The sequence below is a fragment of the Otolemur garnettii genome, unplaced genomic scaffold (assembly GCF_000181295.1).
Source record: "Otolemur garnettii isolate 467f Iridium unplaced genomic scaffold, OtoGar3 scaffold00013, whole genome shotgun sequence".
Taxonomy (NCBI): domain Eukaryota; kingdom Metazoa; phylum Chordata; class Mammalia; order Primates; family Galagidae; genus Otolemur; species Otolemur garnettii.
In genome coordinates, this window is record NW_003852408.1 from 28,493,470 (window position 1) to 28,517,514 (window position 24,045).

The 24,045-nt window shown below is 37.7% G+C and overlaps 1 protein-coding gene and 1 pseudogene across 1 annotated transcript in view; one reads left to right on the forward strand and one right to left on the reverse strand.

Moving 5' to 3' along the window:
- BMPR2 (bone morphogenetic protein receptor type 2) overlaps nucleotides 1-24,045 on the reverse strand; it is a 195,857-nt gene that overhangs the window by 33,701 nt on the left and 138,111 nt on the right. The window contains exons 4-8 of the mRNA XM_003785030.3: nucleotides 12,446-12,556; nucleotides 11,280-11,371; nucleotides 8,843-9,073; nucleotides 7,649-7,763; nucleotides 1,717-1,877 (exon numbers count right to left, since the gene is read on the reverse strand). Of these exons, the coding sequence (XP_003785078.1) occupies nucleotides 1,717-1,877; nucleotides 7,649-7,763; nucleotides 8,843-9,073; nucleotides 11,280-11,371; nucleotides 12,446-12,556 (710 nt within the window). The remainder of the gene's footprint in view (nucleotides 1-1,716; nucleotides 1,878-7,648; nucleotides 7,764-8,842; nucleotides 9,074-11,279; nucleotides 11,372-12,445; nucleotides 12,557-24,045) is intronic.
- The window catches only part of LOC105886515, a 20,308-nt pseudogene continuing 14,139 nt past the window's right edge, over nucleotides 17,877-24,045 (forward strand).

The window sequence follows — 24,045 nt, forward strand, 5'->3', positions numbered from 1 at the left end:
TAGCTGGGACTACAGGTACCTGCCACAATGCCTGGCTATTTTTTTGTTGCAGTTGTCATTATTGTTCAGCTGGCCTGGGCCAGGTTTGAACTTTCCAGCCTTGGAGCAGGTGGTTGGTGCCATAAACACTGTGCTATGGGTGCCAAACTATTAGTGAATCTTCTTTATCAATCAAAAAGAATGACCTAGACCTTCATATGTTTATCAACATAAAACACTTAGAAGACACAGTGAGAAAATTACAAAAAACACATACATCCATACAGAGACATAGTAGAATCTCTGTAATTTGCCCTCCCAATACACTACAACAAACTGGTTAATATAAGGAACTAGGCCTACTGTACTGACAGATGTATGTGGGGCATGTCCAATCTATGAAAATGAAGTCAACTTAAGGGGGTGATCAATGTAGAAGGTGATCAACTAGAAGTTCTACTGTGTGTGTGTGTGCATGTGTGTGTGTGTGTGTGTGTGTGTGTGTGTATGTACATATATATATCAAACTTAGTATATTTTCTATCTTAAACTTGGTAACTTTTTTTTTCTTTTTGTAGAAAGGATCTTACTCTGTTGCCTGGGAAAGAGTGCAATAGAATTATTATAGTTCATGTAACCTCAAACACCTGGCTGGGCTCAAGTGATCTTCCCCCCTCAGCCTCCTGAGTAATTGAGACTATAGGCCCATGCCACCCAACTAATGTTTCTATTTTTTGTAGAGATGGCATCTCACTACATTGCTCAGGCTGGTCTCGAACTCCTGGCCTCAAGTTATCCTCCTACTTTGGCTTCCCAAAGTGCTAGGATTATAGGCATGAGCCATTGTGCCCAGCTTCAAACTCAGTAACTTTACTCTTGCTTCAAAAATTGGTTCTTGGCTGGGTGCACTGGTTCATCCTTATTTCCCCAGAACTTTGGGAGCCCAAAGTGGGAGGACTGCTCAAAGCCAAGAGAGATCAGCCTAGGCAAGACAGTGAGACCCTTTCTCTACAAAAAACTTTCAAAATTAGCAAGCCATAGTGGCACTTGCCTATAATCCCAGCTACTCAATAAACTGGGGTGGGTGGACTGCTTGAGCCCAGGAGTTCTAGAGTATCATGCCCTATGATAGGGCCACTGCATTCCAGCCTGGGCAACGACTAAGACCTTGTCTCTAAAAGTAAACAAACAGGCTCAGTAAACAAACCACTGAGGCTATACTCAGTGGTTAGGGCACCAGCGACATACACTGGGGCTGGTGGGTAAGAATCTGGCTAGGCCTGCCAAACATCAATGACAACTAGAACAACAAAAAAATAGCCTGGCATTGTGGTGAGCACCTGTAGTCCCAGCTACTTGGGAGGCTGAGGCAAGGGAATCACATAAGCCCAAGAGTTTGAGGTGCTCTGACACCATGACACTTTACTAAAGGCATAGTAAAACTCTGTCTCAAACATAAATAAAATAAAATAAACAAACAAAATAACAAAAAAACAGTTTCTACACATTTCTTCCTAATGCTTGTCAAAAAGATTTGGAATGGCAGTGATTTCCAAAATGAACTGATGAACTGTACAAAGGCCTTTAAGAAATGTCTTTTGTATTTCTTAATTTTGTAATTCACAATATTTTGTAATTGGTAGCATATGAGGATGACTATCCTGTGCAGTAGATTTGTTAATGCGATTTATTATAGGTTGAAGGTAGTTAAGTTGGATATCTTTTGTATACACTCACCTCACTTATAGCTGCATTATCTTCTTCTCCTGGGCGCACCAGTCTATTTCCAGTCAGCCTCATGGACAACCCAAAGTCACTAATAACACAGGTTCCATCATTTTTCACCAGAACATTTCTGCTATTTAAATCTCGGTGGGAAATTGCAGGTTTATAATGATCTGTTTGGATAATTTCAAATATTTATTAAAGCTTAAACAGTATTACTGGACATAAAACGAGCATGTAACAATACTAACTACATCAATATAAAGATAGTATTATTTTTCTGCCCACAAATTTTCTAATAACAAAAAGGACACAAGAAATCAAAATTTCAACTCATAGTCATCACTATTCTGTAACACAGTTTAGAACATAACTCCTGTTGCATGTATAGTTAATTATGCATTAAAAATTAAGCTGAAAGTAACAGCTAACATACTTCTTCTACTAATGATTCTAACATATACTTGTTTTGTCTCTTTATTTTATTTTATTTTTTTTTTTTGAGACAGAGCCTCAAGCTGTCCCCCTGGGTAGAGTGCCATGGCATTACAGCTCACAGCAACCTCCAACTCCTGGGCTCAAGCGAGTCTCTTGCCTTCGCCTCCCAAGTAGCTGGGACCACAGGCGCCCGCCACAACGCCCGGCTATTTTTTGGTTGCAGCCGTCATTGTTGTTTGGCGGTCCGGGCTGGGGATTCGAACCTGCCACCTTGGGTGTACGTGGCTGGCGCCTTAGCCGGTTGAGCTATAGGCGCCGAGCCTGTCTCTTTATTTTTAAGGCAGCAAAAGCGAACATACTTCTTCTTCTACTAATGATTCTAACATGTACTTGTTTTGACTCTTTATTTTTAAGGCAGCAAAAGGAGGCAATCCAAAAAAGAATATTTGGCATACACATCCAAAAACAGTAAGCTTGTCTAACACAAGTATCAATGAAAAATGAATGTGGCTCCAAAATTTTAATATAAATTTTATATTATTCTCCTATGGCTTAACAGATCCAAACCTATGGCAATACATTCCAGTTCTGTCCTAAGGTTTAGCCATGTCTCTAAGCCCACTTCTGTTTTTTTAAATGTAACTAAAAATAGTTTTACAATGAATTGGAAGTACAAGTGGAAGAGCTAGTATCTCCCAGCAAGATATGAAAATTTGTTTTCTGATTTTAAAGAAGCAAAGTAGTGTTATACTCATTCTATTACTTGTTTCGCCTTACCACTAGGCCCTATGAAGGCAGAAAGAGAACATGTCTCATGTGAATTTAAAAGACTTGGCATAGAGCACATATACATTTGCTGATGGAAAGAATAAATCTAACAAAAGCTCCTCACCAAAAACACTACAGTATTTTTTTCCCCTCTCTATAAGGAAAGCTTATGTAAACTTACATTTCATAAAATCAGAGCTCTGAAAATAAAAAAAAAATCCTATAGTACAATTTCTAGAATTTAAAATATCTCCAGGGCAGCACCTGTGGCTCAAGGAGTAGGGCGCCAGCCCCATATACCAGAGGTGGTGGGTTCAAACCCAGCCCTGGCCAAAACAAAACAAAACAAAACAAAAAAAATAAATAAATAAAATATCACCCTAGGTAAACAAAGAAATGAAGCAATCAAGGTTTCCTGAGTATTTATTTTGGGGCACAAATAGACTCAATGTTTAGAAATATCTTACTCTCATTAATGAGCATTCAAATTTAATTTTACCAATAATGAAACTATAGACAGAGAATGAGTCCTTTGATACATAAAAAATTAAGCAACAGCGTGGCACCTGTGCTCAGTGGTTAGGGCACTGGCCACATACACTCAGGCTGGCGAATCCGGCCCGGGCTAGCTAAAACAACAATGACAACTGCAACAAAAATTAGCTGGTGTTGTGGTAGGCACATGTAGTCCCAGCTACTTGGGAAGCTGAGGCTAGAGAATCGCTTAAGCCCAAGAGTTGGACGTTGCTGTGAGCTGTGACGCAGGAGCACTCTACCGAGGGCAATAGCTTAAGACTCTGTCTCAAAAAAAAAAAAAAAGCAATAGCACATTAAATTTTTTTTTCCTTTTTAAAATTTTTTTAAGATTTCAGATTAACATGAGGATACAGAAGTTTAGGTTACTTTGTTTGTATCTGTTAGGTAAAGTTCAGGTTGTAGTTGTACCCCTCACCCTGGAGGTGAGCCATAACCCTCACATTATGCCTGCCACAGCACAATTTGAAGAAAGATAGGCACTACCAAGTTTATTCATCTAAGTAACAATTAATGAAGATCAATTTTTCATCTTCCTTATCCACCTCCGTCCCAGTCTTCCAAAGCTTGTATTAACTTGGGTATTATTCAATTCTGTGAGAGCTCCTTCTCTTTGGATAAAACCACATTGGATAAAACATAAGTGTATATGGTATAATCTTGTGCTGATATTTATAAGAAAATTTATGGAGACATTGGAATACGTTTGTGTACTAATAGCAAATCAGTATTTAAGTTGAAAGATCTCATACTTTAGGGATAACCAGACTAATGATGGGGAGAATGTGCAATGACTCAGTGAGGCAGTCAGAAGGTAGCTAGTATAAAGTAGTATATTTCTTGCTATTACTAAAAAAGAAAGAGAAAAAAAAATTTCACAGGAGTAAAAGAAGAAGGGAGGGAAGGCAAGAAGAGAATGAGGGAGAAAAACAGAGGAGATGAGATAGAATTCATAACCTATACAAAGGTTAAGACGACAGACTGCCCTTTTGAGACAAGTTTTCCCTTTTAAGTTCCTTTCAGTATTTATTTTTTTATTTGGGTGTCAAATGAGGGTGTGTGTAGAACATACAATGATTTTGCCCCAGGTAGAGCACTGCACTAGGCAAATATCTTAAAGCACAAGGTAATATTTTTTATAATGAAAATCTAAGCAAAAATTGTCTCTTTGTAGATATTTATACATACATGTGAATTTAAATGTTTTCAACTTATGATTATCAGGACACAACCCATTATACATCAAGGAGCATCTAAACTTAGGAATTTTTTAAATAATTAGGCAAAGCTACAAACTCAATATGCAACATTATTCATATATTCATTTTTTAAAAGGTAACTACTTAGTGATAACATTAGCTAATATTTAAGAGTTAACAGTCCTGTTGAAATAAAACTCATATTTGATGGCAAGCATTCTTTTTAGCCAGTATTTGACTCAACTCTTGCTAAATCATGTAAACCCCGGAAAAGGAGAATTAGGATGTTATTTTGAATTCTATACTAAGCCAGCTTTTTAAAGGAGGTATAATATTTAAGAGTAAGGGGACACAGTCCAATGGTTAATGTGCTAAAGCACTAAAGAAAGTACATAAAGTTGCTGACTTAAATAATAACTGTACTCAATTCTGTATTCAAGAAAAGCAAGATGTCAAGATAAATGAACTGATAAATTATTCAGGAGAAATGATATATATGTATATATTTATGTCTATATATCTATATCTATTTATATATATTTGAAGCATCAGCTAGGAAAGATGACCCATACTATTATACAATGGAACAAAGACTAAGTAACGGATCTCTCTGCTAAAGAGGTCAGAGAGCTTGAAAAATAATGTCAGAGCCATAATATGACAACAAAATGCAGTAAAGGACAACAATTTAAGAAAGCATGGAGACAGAATTATCACAGCAAAGCTAATTTGGTGGTGCCTATGAGATGAGGTGTATTTTGAAACAAAATGAGAAAGCAAATGTATTAAACAGATGCTTTAAACTAGTAAAAAATGTACATGAAAGATGAGAAAAACTGTAGTTAGAAGGAATATAATCACAGAGTTCTAAAACACTGGCAAAGACTGACTCCCCACCATGCGTTCTCTCCTTCCTTCTTAGTAATAGAACTCAATATTATTTGAGGCAGCAATCTAATTAGCCAAAACAAACAAACCAACAAACTATACTCATAGCCTCTTTTGCAGTTAAATATGGACTAACTTTTGGGAAACAAAACATAAGTATATGAGTGGAATAGCAGAGGGAAAAGGGGCAATTCCTTTTACTTCCCCTTTCTTTCTCCTGCTGACTAGAATACAGCATGACAGATAATGAGGTGACTTTGAAATGAGAGCCATATGAAGGATGGTGAAGAAGAAAAATAGGAGCCTGAGGGCCTGATGGTGCTGCTAAACCGATCATAGACTGTTCTGCCCTTGATCCTTATATGAGAAAGAAAAACATTTCTTATTAAAGCAACTGCTATTCCATTCTCACACCCCTTCTGCTCTGACAGATTCTGCCAAACCTAATTCTAATAGAAACATTAATTTACAAAAACATACCTTTGGTTTTTATCTCAACCCATGTAATAAAGATCCATATGATATTAAAACTAAAGTACTAATAATGTATTATAGTTCATTTAAATTAACAAAGTAAGTACAAGGAACATATAGCCTAGCTAAAAGATTCTTAACCTAAGGTTCACAAATGTGCTTTAAAGGTCTGAGAATTCCTAGAATCACAAGTACATTTTCTAAGTATGTGTGTATGTTTAGAGGAAGAATGTTCAGTATGTATACAAAAATTCTTCATGGACAAGAATCAGATTCCCCCCCGCCCCCAAGACAGAGTCTGTCACCCCTGGTCAGAGTACAGTGGCACAATTTAGCTCACTGCAACATCAAACTCTTAAACTAGGTTCATGTGATCCTTCTTCCTCAGTTCCCCAATTATCTGGAACTACAGGTGCATGTCACCATGCCCAGTTAATTATTCTTATTGTTAGTAGAGATGGAGGTCTCATTTTTGCTCAGGCTGGTCTTGAACTCCTGACTTCAAATAATCCTCCTGCCCAGCCTCCCAATTGCTAGATTATAGGCACAAGCCACTCTACCCAGCCAATTATCAAAAAAAATTTTTTTTCTTTTTGAGACAGAGTCTCACTTTGTTGTCCTCAGTAGTATGCCATGGTGTCACAGCTCACAGCAACCTCCAACTTTTGGGCTTAAGTGATTCTCTTGTCTCAGCCTCCCAAGTAGCTGGGATTACAGGTGCCTGCCACAACGCCTGGCTATTTTTTTTTTTTTTTTTTGTAGTTGTTATTGTTGTTTAGGTGGCCAGGGCTGGGCTAGACCCACTAGCCTTGGCGTATGTGGCTGGAGCCCTACCACTGAGATAAGAGTGCCACATTTTTTTTTTTTGGAAAGAGTCTCACTATGTCATACCCAGTAGAGAGCTATGGTATCACAGCTCACAGCAACCTCAAACTCTTGGGCTTAAGAGATTTTCTTGCCTCAGCCTCCCAAGTAGCTGGGACTACAAGTGCTTGCCACAATGCCGGGCTATTTTTTTGTTGCAGTTGTCACTGTCCTTTAGCCGGCATGGGCCAGGTTTGAACCTACCAGCTTCAGTGTATGTGGCCAGAGCTGTAGCCACTGTGCTACAGGCACCAAGCCCAATTATCAAATTCTTAATGAGATCTATAGTCCATTTATAATCTTAAAGTTCTGTTTCTTTTTTTTTTTTTTGAGACAGAGCCTCAAGCTGTCCCCCTGGGCAGAGTGCCGTGGCATTACAGCTCACAGCAACCTCCAATTCCTGGGCTCAAGCGAGTCTCCTGCCTCCGCCTCCCAAGTAGCTGGGACCACAGGCGCCCGCCACAACGCCTGGCTATTTTTTGGTTGTAGCCGTCATTGTTGTTTGGCGGGCCCAGACTGTATTTGAACCCGCCACCTTAGGTGTACGTGGCTGGCGCCTTAGCCGGTTGAGCTATAGGCGCCGAGCCTAAAGTTCTGTTTCTAATTCTTCCTGTTAGATTTTAAATATATTACTTCATGCTACATCTTTACATCTTTCAAAAATTTGGCTAATAACAAATCTCTAATAATAGTAATTATACTTTGAGAACATGATTAAAATTTTCCTTTGTGAGAAGTTTGAACCCCACATGTCATTCATCTTCTATTTACTCTCTTACCTCCTCGTGGTAATTCAGTATGAAGATAAGCCAGTCCTCTAGTCACAGAATGAGCCAGGCGGCAAGAGCTTACCCAATCACTTGTATGGAGACTCAAATACTTGCATAAAGATCCCTATACAGAGGAAAAAAATACCCCCCCATTAATTTATTTTAACATGAAGAGGTAAATTAGCAATCTTACAAAGAATTTGCATAGGCTAGGAGTCTATGAAGATCTAATGAACTACTACATTTCAGAATCCCGAAAGAGTAAGACATTTCTAGTATAGACAGAAGAGGAGAGGATGGAAAGGAAAGGAGAATTTAAACATTATCAATTCTTATGTCTCTAGCCTTAAAAATTATGAGTGGTTATTTCCTTTTAAAAAATTCTTTGATCTATCAAATTACGATAAAAAATATCTTACCAGTAGGAACACCAACTATATTATTGTTTTATAAGTAGAAAACAGAAGGTCTTTGTAAACATGTATGTATTAGTACTACTTAAAGGGCTTATCCACAAACTATTACCAGTCTCTTATGAGATAAGGAGCTTGTACCAGGATGAATGTCAAAGTATTGCTTATTTCATTGAGAAAGTCTTACTATCAAAAAAAGAAAAAGAGAAAGAGAGAGAGAGAGAGAAAGACAGAGGAAGAGAAACAAAGGAGAAAGCTGAATAAACAGTGTAATAATGAGTTGATTCACATTCTGGTGTGAGATCCTTATTTCATTATAGACCATTAATAACCATTAATAATCAGCAATGCTCTCTATACCAGTGGTCTTCCTAAAAGTTGATTGAGAGATAATATAAATGTCAGTATACACACATAAACATATATAATGTTAGAGGGGGAAGACAGAGTCACACTCTGGGGCCCTGAGTAGAGTGCCATGACATCATAGCTCACAGCAACCTCAAGTTCTTGGGCTCAAGTGATCCTCTTGCCTCAGTTTTTCTATTTTTAGTAGAGACGGGGTCTCCTTATTGCTCAGGCTAGTCTCAAACTCCTGAGCTCAAGAAATTCACATGCCTTGGCCTCCTAGAGTGCTAGGATTACATACAGGCATGAGCCACCATGCCTGATCTAGTTTATATTTTATGAAGAACTTATCTCCATCATAAGCAAATACTCCATGTGGTCTTCCTGAAAGTCTGATTAAGAGCTAATATAAATGTCAGTTTGTATTTTACAAAAGACTTACATTGGGATAATACTCCATCACAAGTAAATACTCCATGCGTCCATCTGCAGTGACTCTCTCATCTCCAACTATAAAGCGAGCTATATTGTCATGTTCCATCAAAGGCACTCTGTAAATGTTTTTCTCATTGATAAAATTCTGACGGTTTGCAAAAGAAAACACTTTTACAGCAACTGGACGCTCATCCAAGGAACCTTTATATACTGCTCCGTATCTACCCCGGCCAATCAGCTGAAAGTGTTTTAGAGAAAGCAAGGTAGTAATATTACAATTCGACAAAGTTACAAGATAATAAAGTATAAATCTACATAGTATGCCATAGCTCTCTAAGGTTTGCAGTTTACCCCATTATGAAGAAAATAATAAAGTCCCTATCTGGAAGGATGGAGGAAGCTCCTATCAGATCCAGCCTGTGCATAAGTAACAACTAAAGACTCTGTACAAAATTTAAAAAAAAAAAAAACATCTAAACTAGAGAATTAACAAAAGCTGACAGACCAAGAGGCAACAGGCTTAGAAAAAAGAAACGGCACAAAGTGAGCTACCCATTTGTATGTATTTTAGCCCGAGGCAGGCTGAAATTAGGACTCTGTAGTAAGTAATCTTTTTGGCCCTGAGAACCCAAGGACATAATTTGGGGCAACCATAGCTGCTGAAAAGTAAGGGGAGATTCCTGGAAAGGACCAAGTCAGAGGATGAAACCCTATGAATACATTGAACAGACTCTGGTTAAAGATAAAATAACTGGACTGAGATTTGAGTTTCTTCCTAAGAGACAGTTTGTACTATGTGTCCAACTAAGTTAATTGCTTACTAAAACAAACAATAAAAATCCACACACTTTAGAAGAGCATAACAGCGTCCCTGGCTTCCACAATGTAACATTCACAACATCTGGGAAACAATAAAAAATTACTCAACACACAAAGAACCAGCAAAATGTAACCTATTCTCTTCATTTTTGGTTTCTGGTGATAATGAAACAGGTTAGGCATTTATGATTATTTAAGAACGTGCATAATATGTCATTCACTATTTCCAGGTCAAAATTTAATATACAGACAGACTGTCCTTGCTATATTGCCCGAGCTGGAGTATAGTGCAGTGATCACAGTTCACTGCAGCCTTGAACTCCTGGGCTCAAGCGATCCTCCTTATTTAGCTTCTCAAGTAGCTGGGACTATAGGCATGTGCCACCACTCCTGGCTAGTTTGTATATTTTTTGTTTTGTTTTGTTTTGTTTTGTTTTGGGGGGTACAGACAGGGTCTTGCTCTTGCTCAGGTTGGTCTTGAACTCCTAACCTCAAGGCATGGAGCCACTGTGTCCAGCCATGATTTAAGACTTTTAACACAGCTTCTAACATATTACCAAATGAAACTCAAATTTTTTTTTTTTTTGAGACAGAGCCTCAAGCTATCCCCCTGGGTAGAGTGCCGTGGCATTGTGGCATTACAGCTCACAGAAACGTCCAACTCCTGGGCTCAAGCGAGTCTCCTGCCTCCGCCTCCCAAGTAGCTGGGACCACAGGCGCCCGCACAACACAAAAAAATTATATGGTTGCAGCCGTCATTGTTGTTTGGTGGGTCCGGGCTGGGGATTCAAACCCGCCACCTTAGGTGTATGTGGCTGGCGCCTTAGCAGGTTGAGCTACAGGCGCCGAGCCATGAAACTCAAATTTTATGGGACATGTAATAGTCATATGTATGTATAAAAATATATAATATGTGCACAGATAAGGAATATTTAATAAATAATTAATATGGCACCTACTCTGTATTCCTTGCTGGCATAACTCTTCTCAAAATTTCAAGTCTTTATTCTGTGTTTTTTTTTTTTTGAGACAGGAGCCTCAAGCTGTCCCCCTGGGCAGAGTGCCGTGGCATCACAGCTCACAGCAACTTCCAACTCCTGGGCTCAAGTGAGTCTCCTGTCTCCGCCTCCCGAGTAGCTGGGACTAGAGGCGCCTGCCACAACGCCTGGCTCATTGTTTGGTGGGCCCAGGCTGGATTCTAACCCGCCACCTTGGGTGTACATGGCTGCCGCCTTAGCCACTTGAGCCACAGGCGCCGAGCCCTTTATTCTGATAACTCTGTTCAAATCTGTACTCAAAGGTCATCCTCTTTCTAAATATACTTTCTTTAAGAAGCCCCTCTTCATCATTTTCTTATCTCTTTATCCATGTTACTTTTCTTCACAGTACTCACAAGTATTTGAAATTATATATTCATTTAGTTATTTATAGAACATAGACTAGAAGTAGAACATAACCCCCCCACAGGGGTATCTGTATTGTTTACCTACATTCCTAGTGTCCAGAATAGGCCTTGGCACAAAATTGATACTAAATATGGGTTGAATAATTGGATGAATGAAGTCACTGTCCCAGATAAACTGTGAGGGTAGAAAGAAATGTCCATAATCTAAGAGCAATCTTACCTCCAACAGTTTGAGATTATCTAGGTCAAGAGAGGGCTCTGATGCTGCTGCCTCCATCATGTTCATACTGTGAAGACCTTGTTTACGATCTCCTATAAGAACAGGAAAAAGAAATTACTAATGTACAATTTTCTTAAAATAGAGATGTTTATCACACTTTTTATTAAATTATAGGTAGAAAGAAGAGTTGCAGAAGGGCGGCAGCAAGACTTACGCTTAACATCAATGGGAATAAAACTACTTACTAAAAACTAGGAAATGTGTATAAGTGAAGATGAATGATAAATAGCATGAAAAGTGAATTCTGGAAGGTGCTTCAACTATGACTTAGTTTAAAAGTTTAAAACCCCCAAAATATTGCAAAAACTTTAAAGCAGACTTTATTATAGTTATTCAAATTAATGCATGGGTGCTGATTTCCAAAACAGCCCATTGAAACTAAAGTTTATTAGAACCACTTAGACATCTGATGATACCGAGAAATTTCTGTTATTTTTTCAGATATGAAAATGTGTTATGATGTATTTTGTAAGTCCTTATACTATACAGATAATACTTTTTTTTTTTTTTTTTTGTCGAGACAGAGTTCTACCCTATGCCCTGAGCAGAGTGCAATGGCGTCCTAGCTCACTGCAACCTCAGACTCCAGCTGTGGGCATCCTGCCACCTTAGCCTTGAAAGCCACTGGGATTACAGGTGCTCTCTGCAGTGCCCAGATGGGTTTTTCAATTTTTTTCATGAGTCGGGGTCTCACTCTTGCTCAGACAAGCCTCCAACTCCGGAGCTCAAGCAATCCTCCCATCTCAGCCTCCCACAGTGTTGGGATTAGTGCCTGGCAATACTGAAATATCTGTGGATGCATAATATCTGTGATTTGCATCAAAATAATACAGTCACATGGAAAGGGGTTGTGACTACTAATTTAAATGAAACACTATTGCCACTATGTGATAACTATTGAAAATGGATGATAGATATTTTATGTAAGTTTGAAATTTTTCATAAAAACTGTGGGAAAAAGTTTGTTAGAAAGAAGGAGGGGAGCTGTTATAGTGCAGAGATTTTCTTTCTTTAGCATTTAACATGGAAATTTTAAAAGGGGAAAAATAAATTCTGATTAGATAGCATGTTTAATAAATGTTAGAACAAAAAGTAGTATTTTTTACCTGTCAACATTCTGTATCCAAAACATAAGGCAACTATCAAAACAGCTAATACAGAGACTGATGCCAAAGCAATGATTATTGTCTCATCTCGGTTAAATGAATGAGGTGGACCTAAAAGAAAACAAATTTTAAAACACTGTCATCTTTTTTAACAAGTATTTTGTTAAATACTGAGTGCCCTTTAGAAAAGCTGTATCAGTATATAATCAAATCAACAATGTTTCTGCATCAAAGGATATGAAAGAAAAAATAATAAATTTGTGATAATTGTGAACTGTATCAAGGAAGAACATAGACAGGATCATATAACATTTAACAGCACAGTCTTAAAATCACATCTGGTTTTAAATCCTGGCTCTATACTACTTGCTCAGTGGGTGTAGTAAACTATTTGACTGTTCTGTGCCTTAGTTTTCTCCTTTGTAAAAACAGTACTCTCTATCTCCCAGTATAGCTGTAAGACTTAGGGCAGAGCCTAAGTGGTTACTTAGTACATGAATATATTATCCTTACAATAAATAGTAGTTATGTTTATTAATATTGATACATTATTATTAATGATAAAAGCATGACTTCAGAGGTAATTAAATCTGAAATGATTGAAGCTCAGTTCTTCCACTCAATATAGAATCTTGGGAAAATTTCTTCACCTAAATTTACTCACTTGCAGAATAAGAACACACATATCTAAATTGCAGGACTATCATGAACATGTGAACAATTTACAGTGTTAGTTCCATTCTGTGTGTCAGATATAGGGAACACATACCATTTAGAATGAAGGTCAACAAACTAGAAGAGAGCGAGTAGAATAGTGAAGGTATAAGAACTCTGAACTTGTTTGGAATTGCTAGAGAAAATAATCAGATTCAATTATTGCATGTTCAGGGACAGCAGTCTTTTAGCTCATCATATAAAAAAACCCAACAAACTATGGCTTACAAACACACCTGTCTTAATGGAATGAGTTACCTTATGAAATAGCTGTTCATTGTGTTACTTAAGGTAATCATACAGTGTTTGGTAATACAACCAGCTTGATGATTCTAGGAATATTATTTAGGAATAATATCCTTAATTATTCTTTGGTTGTCAAGTCAATCAAAATCAAGAACACTGTACTGAACATTATGTATTGCCCTGAAATTAGAAACTTCCATGGCCATTACTTGGGCATTCCTGTTATAAATGAATTTATTTGCCTTGGTCAAATTAGGCTCAGTTGCATATTAAAATCTCTAACTAATGGCTTGTTGCCTATAGCACAGTAGTTGCGGAGCCAGCCACATACACAAAGGCTAGTGGGTTCGAACCCAGCCTGGGCCAGCTAAACAACAATGACAACTGCACCTATAGTCCCAGGTACTTGGGAGTCTGAAGCAATAGAATCTCTTAAGCTCAAGAGTTTGAGGTTGCTGTGAGCCGTGAGGCCACAGCACTCTACCAAGTGAGACATAGTGAAACTCGGTCTCCAAAAACAAAACAAAACAAAAAAAAGGCACAGTATTTTGCTTTAAAAAACAACAAATAATGCTCTGGGTTTTAAAAACAAAATCCTATGCCTTTTGTTCTTACATTAGAGTAACGGTCATTACAGTTAAAAGAAAAAAAAATGCAGAAGATGGAAAGTGGAGGACAAACCGGCCAAAATGGCGTGTATGCCTATAGTCCCAGTTACTTGGGAGGCCAAAGTAGAAGAATTGCTTGGGCCCAGGAGTTTGAGGCTAGCAGCCTGGCAAGACCTAATCTCAACAACAACAATAAAAAGGAAAAGAAAGTAAAGGACAAAAAGAAGAAGCCTAGAGGAAGACATTAAAAGTATAGAGTGGTTCAAAGAAGGTGGAGGAAAGGGAAAAAAAGGCTGAGAGGCACTCCAGGGTGAATGTTTATTTGAGATAGCTTGCTCTCGTCATATTTAGCATTCTATTAGGCAGTGAATATCAAAGCAAATTTCATCTACTTAAAAATATCTCTGTAATTTAAATTAGTAATCTTCAGCTAATCTTGCTTTTATTATTTAATAGATTTTAAAAGTTTGTTTTTTTTTTTTTTTTTTTGCGGTTTTTGGCCAGGGCGGGGTCTGAACCCTCCACTTCCGGCATATAGGGCAGGCGCCCCAATTTTATTTTATTTATTTTTATTTATTTATTTATTTTTTTTGAGACAGAGCCTCAAGCTGTCCCCCTGGGTAGAGTGCCGTGGCATAGCTCACAGCAACCTCCAACTCCTGGGCTCAAGCGAGTCTCCTGCCTCCGCCTCCCAAGTTGCTAGGACCACAGGCGCCCGCCACAACACCTGGCTATTTTTTTTTGGTTGAAGCCATCATTGTTGTTTGGTGAGCCCGGGCTGGATTTGAACCTACCACCTTAGGTTTATGTGGCTGGCGCCTTAGCCACTTGAGCCACAGGCGCCAAGCCAGGGCACCCCAATTTTAAAAGTTTTTAAACTTTTTTTTTTAGAGATAGGGTCTTGCTCTGGCTATAGTGCAGTGGCCCAATCATAGCTTACTGCAACCATGAACTCCTTGGCTCAAGCCATCCTGCCTCAGTCTCCCAAGTAACTAATACTAATTAGAAATGTTTCTGTTATTTGTAGAGAGGAGGTCTCATTTTATCTTAAGAGCCCAGAATGGTCTTGAACTCCTGGCTTCAAGCAATCCTCTTACCTCTGCCACCCAAAATGCTGGGATTACAGGCATGAGTGCCATGTTCAGCTTAGATTTTTATAAAAAAGTAATTGTAGGTCTACAAAAAAATTGCCCAGGGATTTCTCAGAGTTACCATGAATCTGATCTCATCCTCTGCAGTTTCTCCTATTACTAATACCTCCCATTAAAGCATGCTATGAACTGAACTGTGTCCTTTCCCCTAAATTAATATATTGAAGCCATAACCCATGGAGATGGGGGAGAGGTGTCCCTTGGGAGATAGTTTATTTTTTAATTTGTATTTATTTGTTTGCTTATTTATTTATTCATTTACTTATTTTTTGAGATAGAGTCTCAAGCTGTCACCCTGGGTAGAATGCTGTACTGTCATAGCTCACAGCAACTTCCAACTCTTAGGCTAAAATGATCCTCTTGCCTTAGTTTTTCTATTTTTAGTAGAGAGAGGCAGGGGCTGCTTTTTGCTCAGGCTGGTCTCGAACTCGTGAACTCAAGCAATCCACCTGCCTTGGCCTCCCAGAGTGCTAGGGTTACAGGCATGACCCACCATGCTCGGCCAATTTTTATCTCTTTATTTATTTTTTGAGAGAGAATTTTACTTTGTTGTCCTTTGAAGAGTGCCCTGGTGTCACAGCTTACAGCAAGCTCAAACTCTTGCCTCCACCTCTCAAGTAGCTGGGACTACAGGTGCCTGCCACAGCACCTGCCACAGTGCCTGGCTATTTTTTTTTTTTTTTTACATATACATGTGTTTATTAGGTTATTATTAGAGATGGGGTCTTACTCTTGCTCAAGCTGGTCTTGAACCCATGAGTTCAGGCAATCCACTTGCCTCAACTTCCCAGAGTGCTAGGATTACAGGCGTGAGCCACCATGCCTGGCCCAGAGATAATTAGTTTAAACAAGGTCATGAAAGTGGGGCCCTTATTATGAGATAAGAAAAGACACCAGACCCTTTCACTCTTCCTATCTTTTTTCTTTCTCCCTCCCTCCATCTCCCTCCTTTCCCCAATATGTGAGGACAAAGCAAGAAGGCATGCTATCTGCAAGCCAAGAAGAGGCCTCACCAGAACTTTATCATGCTGTCATCTTAATCCTGGAATTTCAGCCTCCATTATTGTGAGAAGATAAATTTCTGTTGTTTAAGCCATATAGTCTGTGGTATTTTGTTACAGCAGCCCAAGCTATTCTATGCTACAATTGAGGAATCAATTTTAATACCCTATTATTCTTAAGCTTATAGTTTATATTAGGATTCACTGTTTGTGTCGTATAGTTCTATGGGTTTTGACAGATGCAGATGTCATGTATACACCATTACAGTATAGAACAGAATAATGGCATTATCCTAAAATGTCCTATGCTCCCCCTATTCATTACCCCACCCCCTTGGCAATCACTGATCTTTATGCTGTGTCTACAGTTTTTGTTACAATATAATAATAATAAAACAATGGTAATTAAAAAAATTCAAATATGGCAGTATCTCTAAAAATGTGAGTTGAACCAAAAAGGCTTTAATGGGCATGATTTAAACATGCTCTATAAGTGCTAGTTTTATCTGGCATAAAAAGCAAGATAGCCTTGAGCAACATTTTTTCCTGGGTATACTACTGGAATAGAAATATGAGATACTACATATATTCTACATATGGCCTAATCTTTGAAAATAAAAATATGGAGTGAGGTCTCTGAGCTCAATGTGATTCCTCTGTTTAGCTGGATAGGAAGAAACATGTATACCTAGTGTTTCCCCACATCTGAGAGACTTTCTTGGATCAGCTGAATTGATTTTTGAAATATGTAGATTAAATAACTGAATTAATCAATTCATGTAGTTAGTTTCTTTAACAATTATACTTTATATTTCCCATTGAATATTTTAGAGATATTTAAACAACATACTCAAAACTAAATTCCTCATCTTTATCCATCCCAAGCTGGCTTGTCTTTCATATTAATGCCACTAAAAATAATTAGTACAGGACAACCAGAAATGTTGAAAAAGAGGCACAGTAAAATGAGTATCTGACAATTAAACAAGTCTTTTAACTTGAACCATTTTTTTTAATTAAATCATAGCTATGTATGTTAATGCAATCACGGGGTATACTGTGCTGGATTTATATACAATTTGAAATGTTTTCATCAAACTGGTACTTGAACCATTTTATAACATGAAATGCTCTTTAAAATAGAAAGCACTTTTCCTGCTTTCCTAAACTAAATATGCCGAAGTAAACATCTACAAAATGTTTACTTTTTGACTATCAATTAATCTACAGTGATACTATTACGGATTACAAGAGATGCTCAGACCATTGGGGTTTTAAAAAAATTGTGTCTGACTTCCAATTTTTCCATCTCATCTTTTCTCTGCTATCTCTTTTTAATATTGTCAATATGCCTCCCTTAAAGTTTTTTAGAATCTAGTATGGGCTTTAAAAGCAGATGGCCTAACTTGTTATAAATGAATGCAAAGTGTGAGAAAACAGACTCACAAACCTAACAGACTTTCCTAAAAAATTACTTAAGTTTTCCTACAAGATTCTGTACCATCTTTCTTGCCAGCTTATAGGATTTTAGACTGTTTTCTGGTTCTTAGCTGTGCATCAGACATATACAAGTATCTACATAAGTAAGCCATTATTATTGTACTACCTCACTCCCCTAATCTCCCATTAAATAGCAATTTAAAATAGTTGTAACTTTGTAAGTGCACATAAAATTTATGGACACTTTGTATATTAGAAATCTCCTTGTCGGATGGAGCTGGAGAATGTTCTTCTGAGCAACGTATCACAAGAATGTAGGAAAAAGTATCCAATGTACACACCCCTATTATGAAACTAATTTATACCTTTTATATGAAAGCTATAACCAAATAGCCTAAGAATATGGGGAGGGTGGAGGGAGAAGGGAGGGGGAATGGGTGGAGGGAGGGAGATTGGAGGGATCACTTCTGAGGTTTATCTTATAGGGGTACAAGTGAATCTTTCTAAGAGTAAAATGTGAACATTTTAAAACAATAACTGAGAAAATGACATGAAGGCTGTGTTGACCAGTTTGATGGAAGTAGTTCGGATTGCATGTGAAAACCCCACCCTGTACCCCAGAAGTGCATTAATGTACATAGTTACCATTCAATAAAAAAATAAAATAAAATAAAAAATAAATAAAAAAAAGAAACCAAAGCATCAACTCCAAAAAAAAAAGAAATCTCCATGTCATCACTGATTTGTTTCCAGCTGAAATAAAAGAGGCTGGGTGTGGTGGCTCACACCTGTAATTCCAACACTCTGGGAGGCTGGAGCAAGTGAACTGTCTAAGCTCACAAGCTCAAGACCGGCCTGGGCAAGAGCAATACCCCATCTCTTAAAAAAAAAAAAAAAACTAGCCAGGCATGTGGCAGGCAGCTGTAGTCCCAGTTACTTGGAGGCTAAGGCATGAGGATCACTGAAGCCCATGAGTTTGAGGTTGCTGTGAGCTATGATGCCATGGCTCTCTACTGAAGGCAACAATGTGAGACTCTGTCTCAAACACACACACACACACACACACACACAAAGGTTTAGGGGATATATGTGTATTTCAAATGAATTTTGTGGTACTGAAAAACCAGAAATGGAGAAGGGCACAAAAAATAAGAGATTTTCCTTTTAACCTTATACCTGGAGCTGAAAGTTTATATCCTACATAAATTCATATATTAAAGCCTAAATCTCTAATGTGATGGTATGAACAAGTGGGGCTTCTGGGAAGTAATTAGATCATGAAAGTGCAAGTCTCATGAATGGAGTTAATGCCTTATAAAAGAAGGGAGAGACATGGATTTCTCTTTCTCTATCTGCTCCCACCCCTTGCTATGTGAGAATACAACCAGGAAGCAGCCATCTACAAACCAAGAAGTGAACTCTCACCAGACACCAGATCTGCTGACATACTGATTTTGGACTTTACAGCCTCCAGAACCAAGGTACTTTGTTACAGACACTCAAACTGACTAAGAACATTAGTAGAAAAATTTGTCCTGAGGCATTATGTCAAAGATTAGCAACGATGATAGACAATGATTTAACCTTTAAACTATGATCGACATTATCATAAACAATCAGTTGTTAGAAAGTATTCTATACTCCCAAAATAGTCTAGGTTATGTAAAGTAGCTTAGTGAAAGGAACCCCTAAGTTTTAATCCTACTTTAGGCACTATGGACAATTATATAATTTTTCTAGGTTCTTCTTTATCTATAAAATAAAGTAGTTACAGAACACTAAGACCACCTCTAGCTTGCCGTGCTCCAGCTGAAGGAGAAGGGGAATAAATCAAGAGGTCTCTGTACCATGGCTCGTACAGGCCACAATGTCTGCAAATCAACTTGTGGTAAATCGCCCAGCAAGCAACTGGCTACAAAAGCTGTGCAGAAAAGAGCTCTCTCTGCAGCAGTGGTTCTCAACATTCCTAATGCTGCAGCCCTTTAATACCATTCCTGTGGGTCACAACCCACAGGTTGAGAACTGCTGCTCTACAGAATAGGTGAAAAAAAAAAAACAACATCATTATAGGCCTGTTAGTGTGGCACTCTGAAATTAGTCTTAGCAGAAGTTCCCTGAACTTGTGAGGCAAACTTCTCTTCCAGCATATGGAGTGAGAAATTGTTCAAGATTTCAAAAATAGATCAGCACATTCAAAGTGCAGCTATTGGTATTTTGCAGAATACAGTGAGGGCTTTATGGTAGATCATTATGAATACAACAGCCTGTGTGCTATCCATGTCAAACGTGTAACAATTATGCCAAAAGATATCCAGCTAGCACACTGCATTCTCAAAAACAAATTTATTCTTCTTCCAATTATTGGTAGCTCTGAATATTAGATATTTTCCCCCCTACACTGAATTACAAAGTACTTAAATTTATTGGTGTAAGTGGAAAAATAGTGGACAGAAATTAGGTTTTACCACTTTTATTTGTGGGTGAATTTTCAGTATAAATGTGGGTATATAAAGCATTAATGCAAGTCAAAACATTTCAGTGAGCAAGTTTCAGCAGTTTAATGTAATAATAATTATAAATAAACTTGTTAATCTTTCCTGGATGATGCTAGCGTTTGGACTTTTTTTTTTTTTTTTTGAGACAGAGTCTCACTACGTTGCCCTCAGTATAGTGCCATGGCATCACAACTCACAGCAACCTCAAACTCTTAGGCTTAAGCAATTCTCTTGCCTCAGTGTGCCAAGTAGCTGGGACTACAGGTACTACCCACAATACCCGGCCATTTTTTGGTTGTAGTTGTCATTGTTGTTTATTAGCAGGCCCCGGGTGGGTTCAAACCCCCAGCCTGGGTGTATGTGGCTCGTGTCCTAACCACTGAACTAAGCCTAGCATTTGGATTTTTAAAAGGTAAATTTCTTTACAGAGAGGGTGGCTCATGCCTATAATCCTAGCACTCTGGGAGGCCAAGGCTAGAGGATCCCTTGAGCATAGGAATTCAAGACAAGTCTGAGCAAGGGCAAGACCCTGTCTCTAAAAAACAGAAAAAGCTAGCTGGGCATTGTAGCAGATGCCTGGTGTCTCAGCTACTTGGGAGGCTGAGGCAGGAAGATTGCTTGAATCTAGGAGTTTGAGGTTACTATGAGCTAGACAGATAGCATGGCATATCTCTAATAAATACATAAATAAATAAAAATTTTAAGAAGCTAAATTTCTTATTGATGGTGTTTGTAACATTTGTATCTTACAGTGGTAGATTCAATCCATTCACTATACTTTTCTAACTGAGCTGTCCTACATGCAAGTATATGTTTTTAATGCTGCCTGACTTTTGTGCTATTCCTGTAGGTTTGCTATTAAACTATAAAATAAAAATTAAGTGGTTATAAAGCTCCTTCTACTTCCAAACCTCTGTGAATCTTCTAATGATTTTTGAAGGCTCAGTATTCTTTGCTTTTATTTTCAAATTTATAAAATAAAATGCAACACAACTTCTACGTGAAGTATTAATTCAAAATCTGAAATATTAATTATTAAATCATATAATAAGGAAGATAAAAAAAGTGTCAGAATGGATTTTTAAACATGTTTAAAACCATACTAATGGTTAAATATTTTAAATTAAAAGCTTTCCAAGGATATTTTACATGGGCTAAAAATATGAGATCCCTGAAAAGCTGCCAAGAAAAATATTTCAGTATGTGTATTCATGTGTGTGTGTGCAATAAAAACAGCCTTTAACTAGAAAACTCCAAATTTTTGCTTTTTGTTTCTTTAAAAAAAAGCCTTTTTATGTTGTAAACGCTATATATTAAAATATGCTATACTAAATTGTCTTGTTCCCCTAGTTCTAAAAAACCTTTTTCCTCCCTATTAGTGTTCTCAGTTAAATATTCAGCCAAATGTAAACACTGCTCTGTATGCTTGTGTGCAATGGCTGAGCTTGTCCAAGCAAGTACTTCCTGAATGCAGAACAGACAAGGAACCACTGTCTGCCTCATTGGAGCCTGGGATGTTTCTGTTTACAAATCCTGGAGCCAGGCAGGGGCCACTACTGGAGGCCTGCTGTCTGCTTCCTTGCTACACTCAGCCTTTGTCTGGGTTTGAGTCAAAGAAAGAACATTGTTACATGTGCAGCAGGCAGCAGCAAAGGGAAGCTTAAATATAACCCAGTAGTGCTTATGTCATCTCCTTAATCTTTACAGCTATGTACAGAAAAGTATATTGGGGATTAGTTGTTTTGTTTTGTTTTTATAAAGAAATGTGCTTTTCATATAAGCACAGAAAAACATTTAAAGTCAAAACAATTAATGTGATCAGGGCTAAATGAATTCCTTAGAAAAAAAATTCAAATTGTTAAAATACTATTTGTATAACTATAATACGTGCAGCTCAATGTTTTGAACAAATATTTTTATTACAAATATATAATGCTGATTTTATTTAATTAATATGAGAGCTGGTATATTATCATTCTTCAACACAAATATTTCTTTTCCCCAATCCCTCTATTTGTACACTTCCTTTTCTTTTATATTCTCTTCTTTTTTCCCCTGTACAAATTCCTGTCTGCAATTTGTCTCAGAGGTACCCACATGTCCTGCACTGGAGAAATTCTGGCATATGCAGGAAGTTCTATTTTTAGTGCAACTCAACCTTGGTTTTAAAGCAAAATAAAACAAAACAGACAAAAACTATATAAAACACTAGTAGTAAATGTGCTCTATTATAATAGAGCAAGAAATATTTCTGATTTATACCACTGTGGGTACATTTCAGATGTCCATTCTTATATATAACAGTTTTTATTTTAAAAGGAGTAATTTATAACATACACCAAAAAAGAGGTGGTACTAAATATATAGGTGTGCTCTATCTCTCTCTAGATAGATACACTGCCTTTTTGGGTTTGTGTGTGTGTGTGTATATATATATACAGATATGCATATATAACCATATATCTTTTAAGTTTAAAAGGTAACTTCTTGCTTCCTAAAATTCTCCCTTCCCTAAAATAGAAATATAACCACCTTCTTGCTAAGGCTTCATGGTAAAAGGAGTGACCTCCTGTTGCTTGACTTTTCACATGACCTGATCAGGCCCATGAGAAGCTGGCAAATATAATGCAAGGAGAATTCTAAATTATTCTTAGGTAGTTGGCACTCCTTGTGATCAGGTAAGCCAATGAGAAATTTGTCCTAGGTTGATGCTGCCCCAGACAGAGAAGATCTGAACTGATCCTGTAGCCTGAAGTTCTGCCCACTGTAGATCAGCTAAACTTTAGCTGATATACATATAGACCTATGATTGTAAGAATAAATGCTTGTTCTTAATCACCCAACTTAGGGGTGGCTTGTCAATGAAGCATTATTACCAACACCTAACAAATACTTGAGTATATCTACTACTACCCATGTTAACATCTTATACAGACATATGGAAATATATACAACTTTCAATTTTCTAAAAATCAGACACTGAGGAATAGATTAGAAGAAAATGTTTCTCTTCCTTTTTTTTTTTTTTTTTTTTTTTGGAGACAGACTCACTATGTTGCCGTCGGTAGAGTGCCATGGCATCATACCTCACAGCAACCTGAAACTCTTGACCTTAAGCGATTCTCTAGCCTCAGCCTCCCAAGTAGCTTAGACTACAGGTGCCCACTACAACGCCCGGCTATTATTTTGGTGCATTTGTCATTGCTGTTTAGCAGGCCCGGGCCAAGTTTAAACCCACCAGCCCCAATGTACATGGTGGGTGCCCTAACCACTGAGTGACAGTTGCTGAGCCTAGAAGAAAATGTTTTTTAGTTCTCTCCAGGTTTTTCTCACAATTGTAGACATATTAACATCTAAACAAGCAAGTCTACAAGTAATACCAAGAATGCTGCTTTTAGCTACAGAAGGAATTTTTAACATTAGACAAATGAATAATGTTTATTTAAAACATAGCACTTTGGTTGTTTTGTGAAGTATGATATATAACACTCCTCAAAGATCAACATTTGTTTACCTTTTGTGAGGTATATAAAAAGTTAAACTATAATTTTAAACCTAACTCTGTCTTAAGCACCATTTTCTTAGTTCCAATTATATTCTAATTTTCTCTCTGGTGGCTAGGCGTGGTGTCTCACGCCTGCAATCCTAGCACTCAAGGAGGCCATAGTGGGTGGACTGCCTGAGATCACAGGTATAAGACCAGCCTGAGTCAGACCAAGACCTTGTCTCTAAAAATTGGGAGGGGAGGGGGGACATGGGAGGAGGGAGGGCATCTGGAGGGACCTCACCTAATGTGCATGATGCAATGATACATTTCGAAACTATTAAGAAATGAGTATAATTGTGATGGATGTGTTACTTAGTTCAATGTAAACATTTCACATTGTATATTGAAGCAGTACCCTGAACCCCATAAATGCATCAATGTACAAAGTTATGATTTAA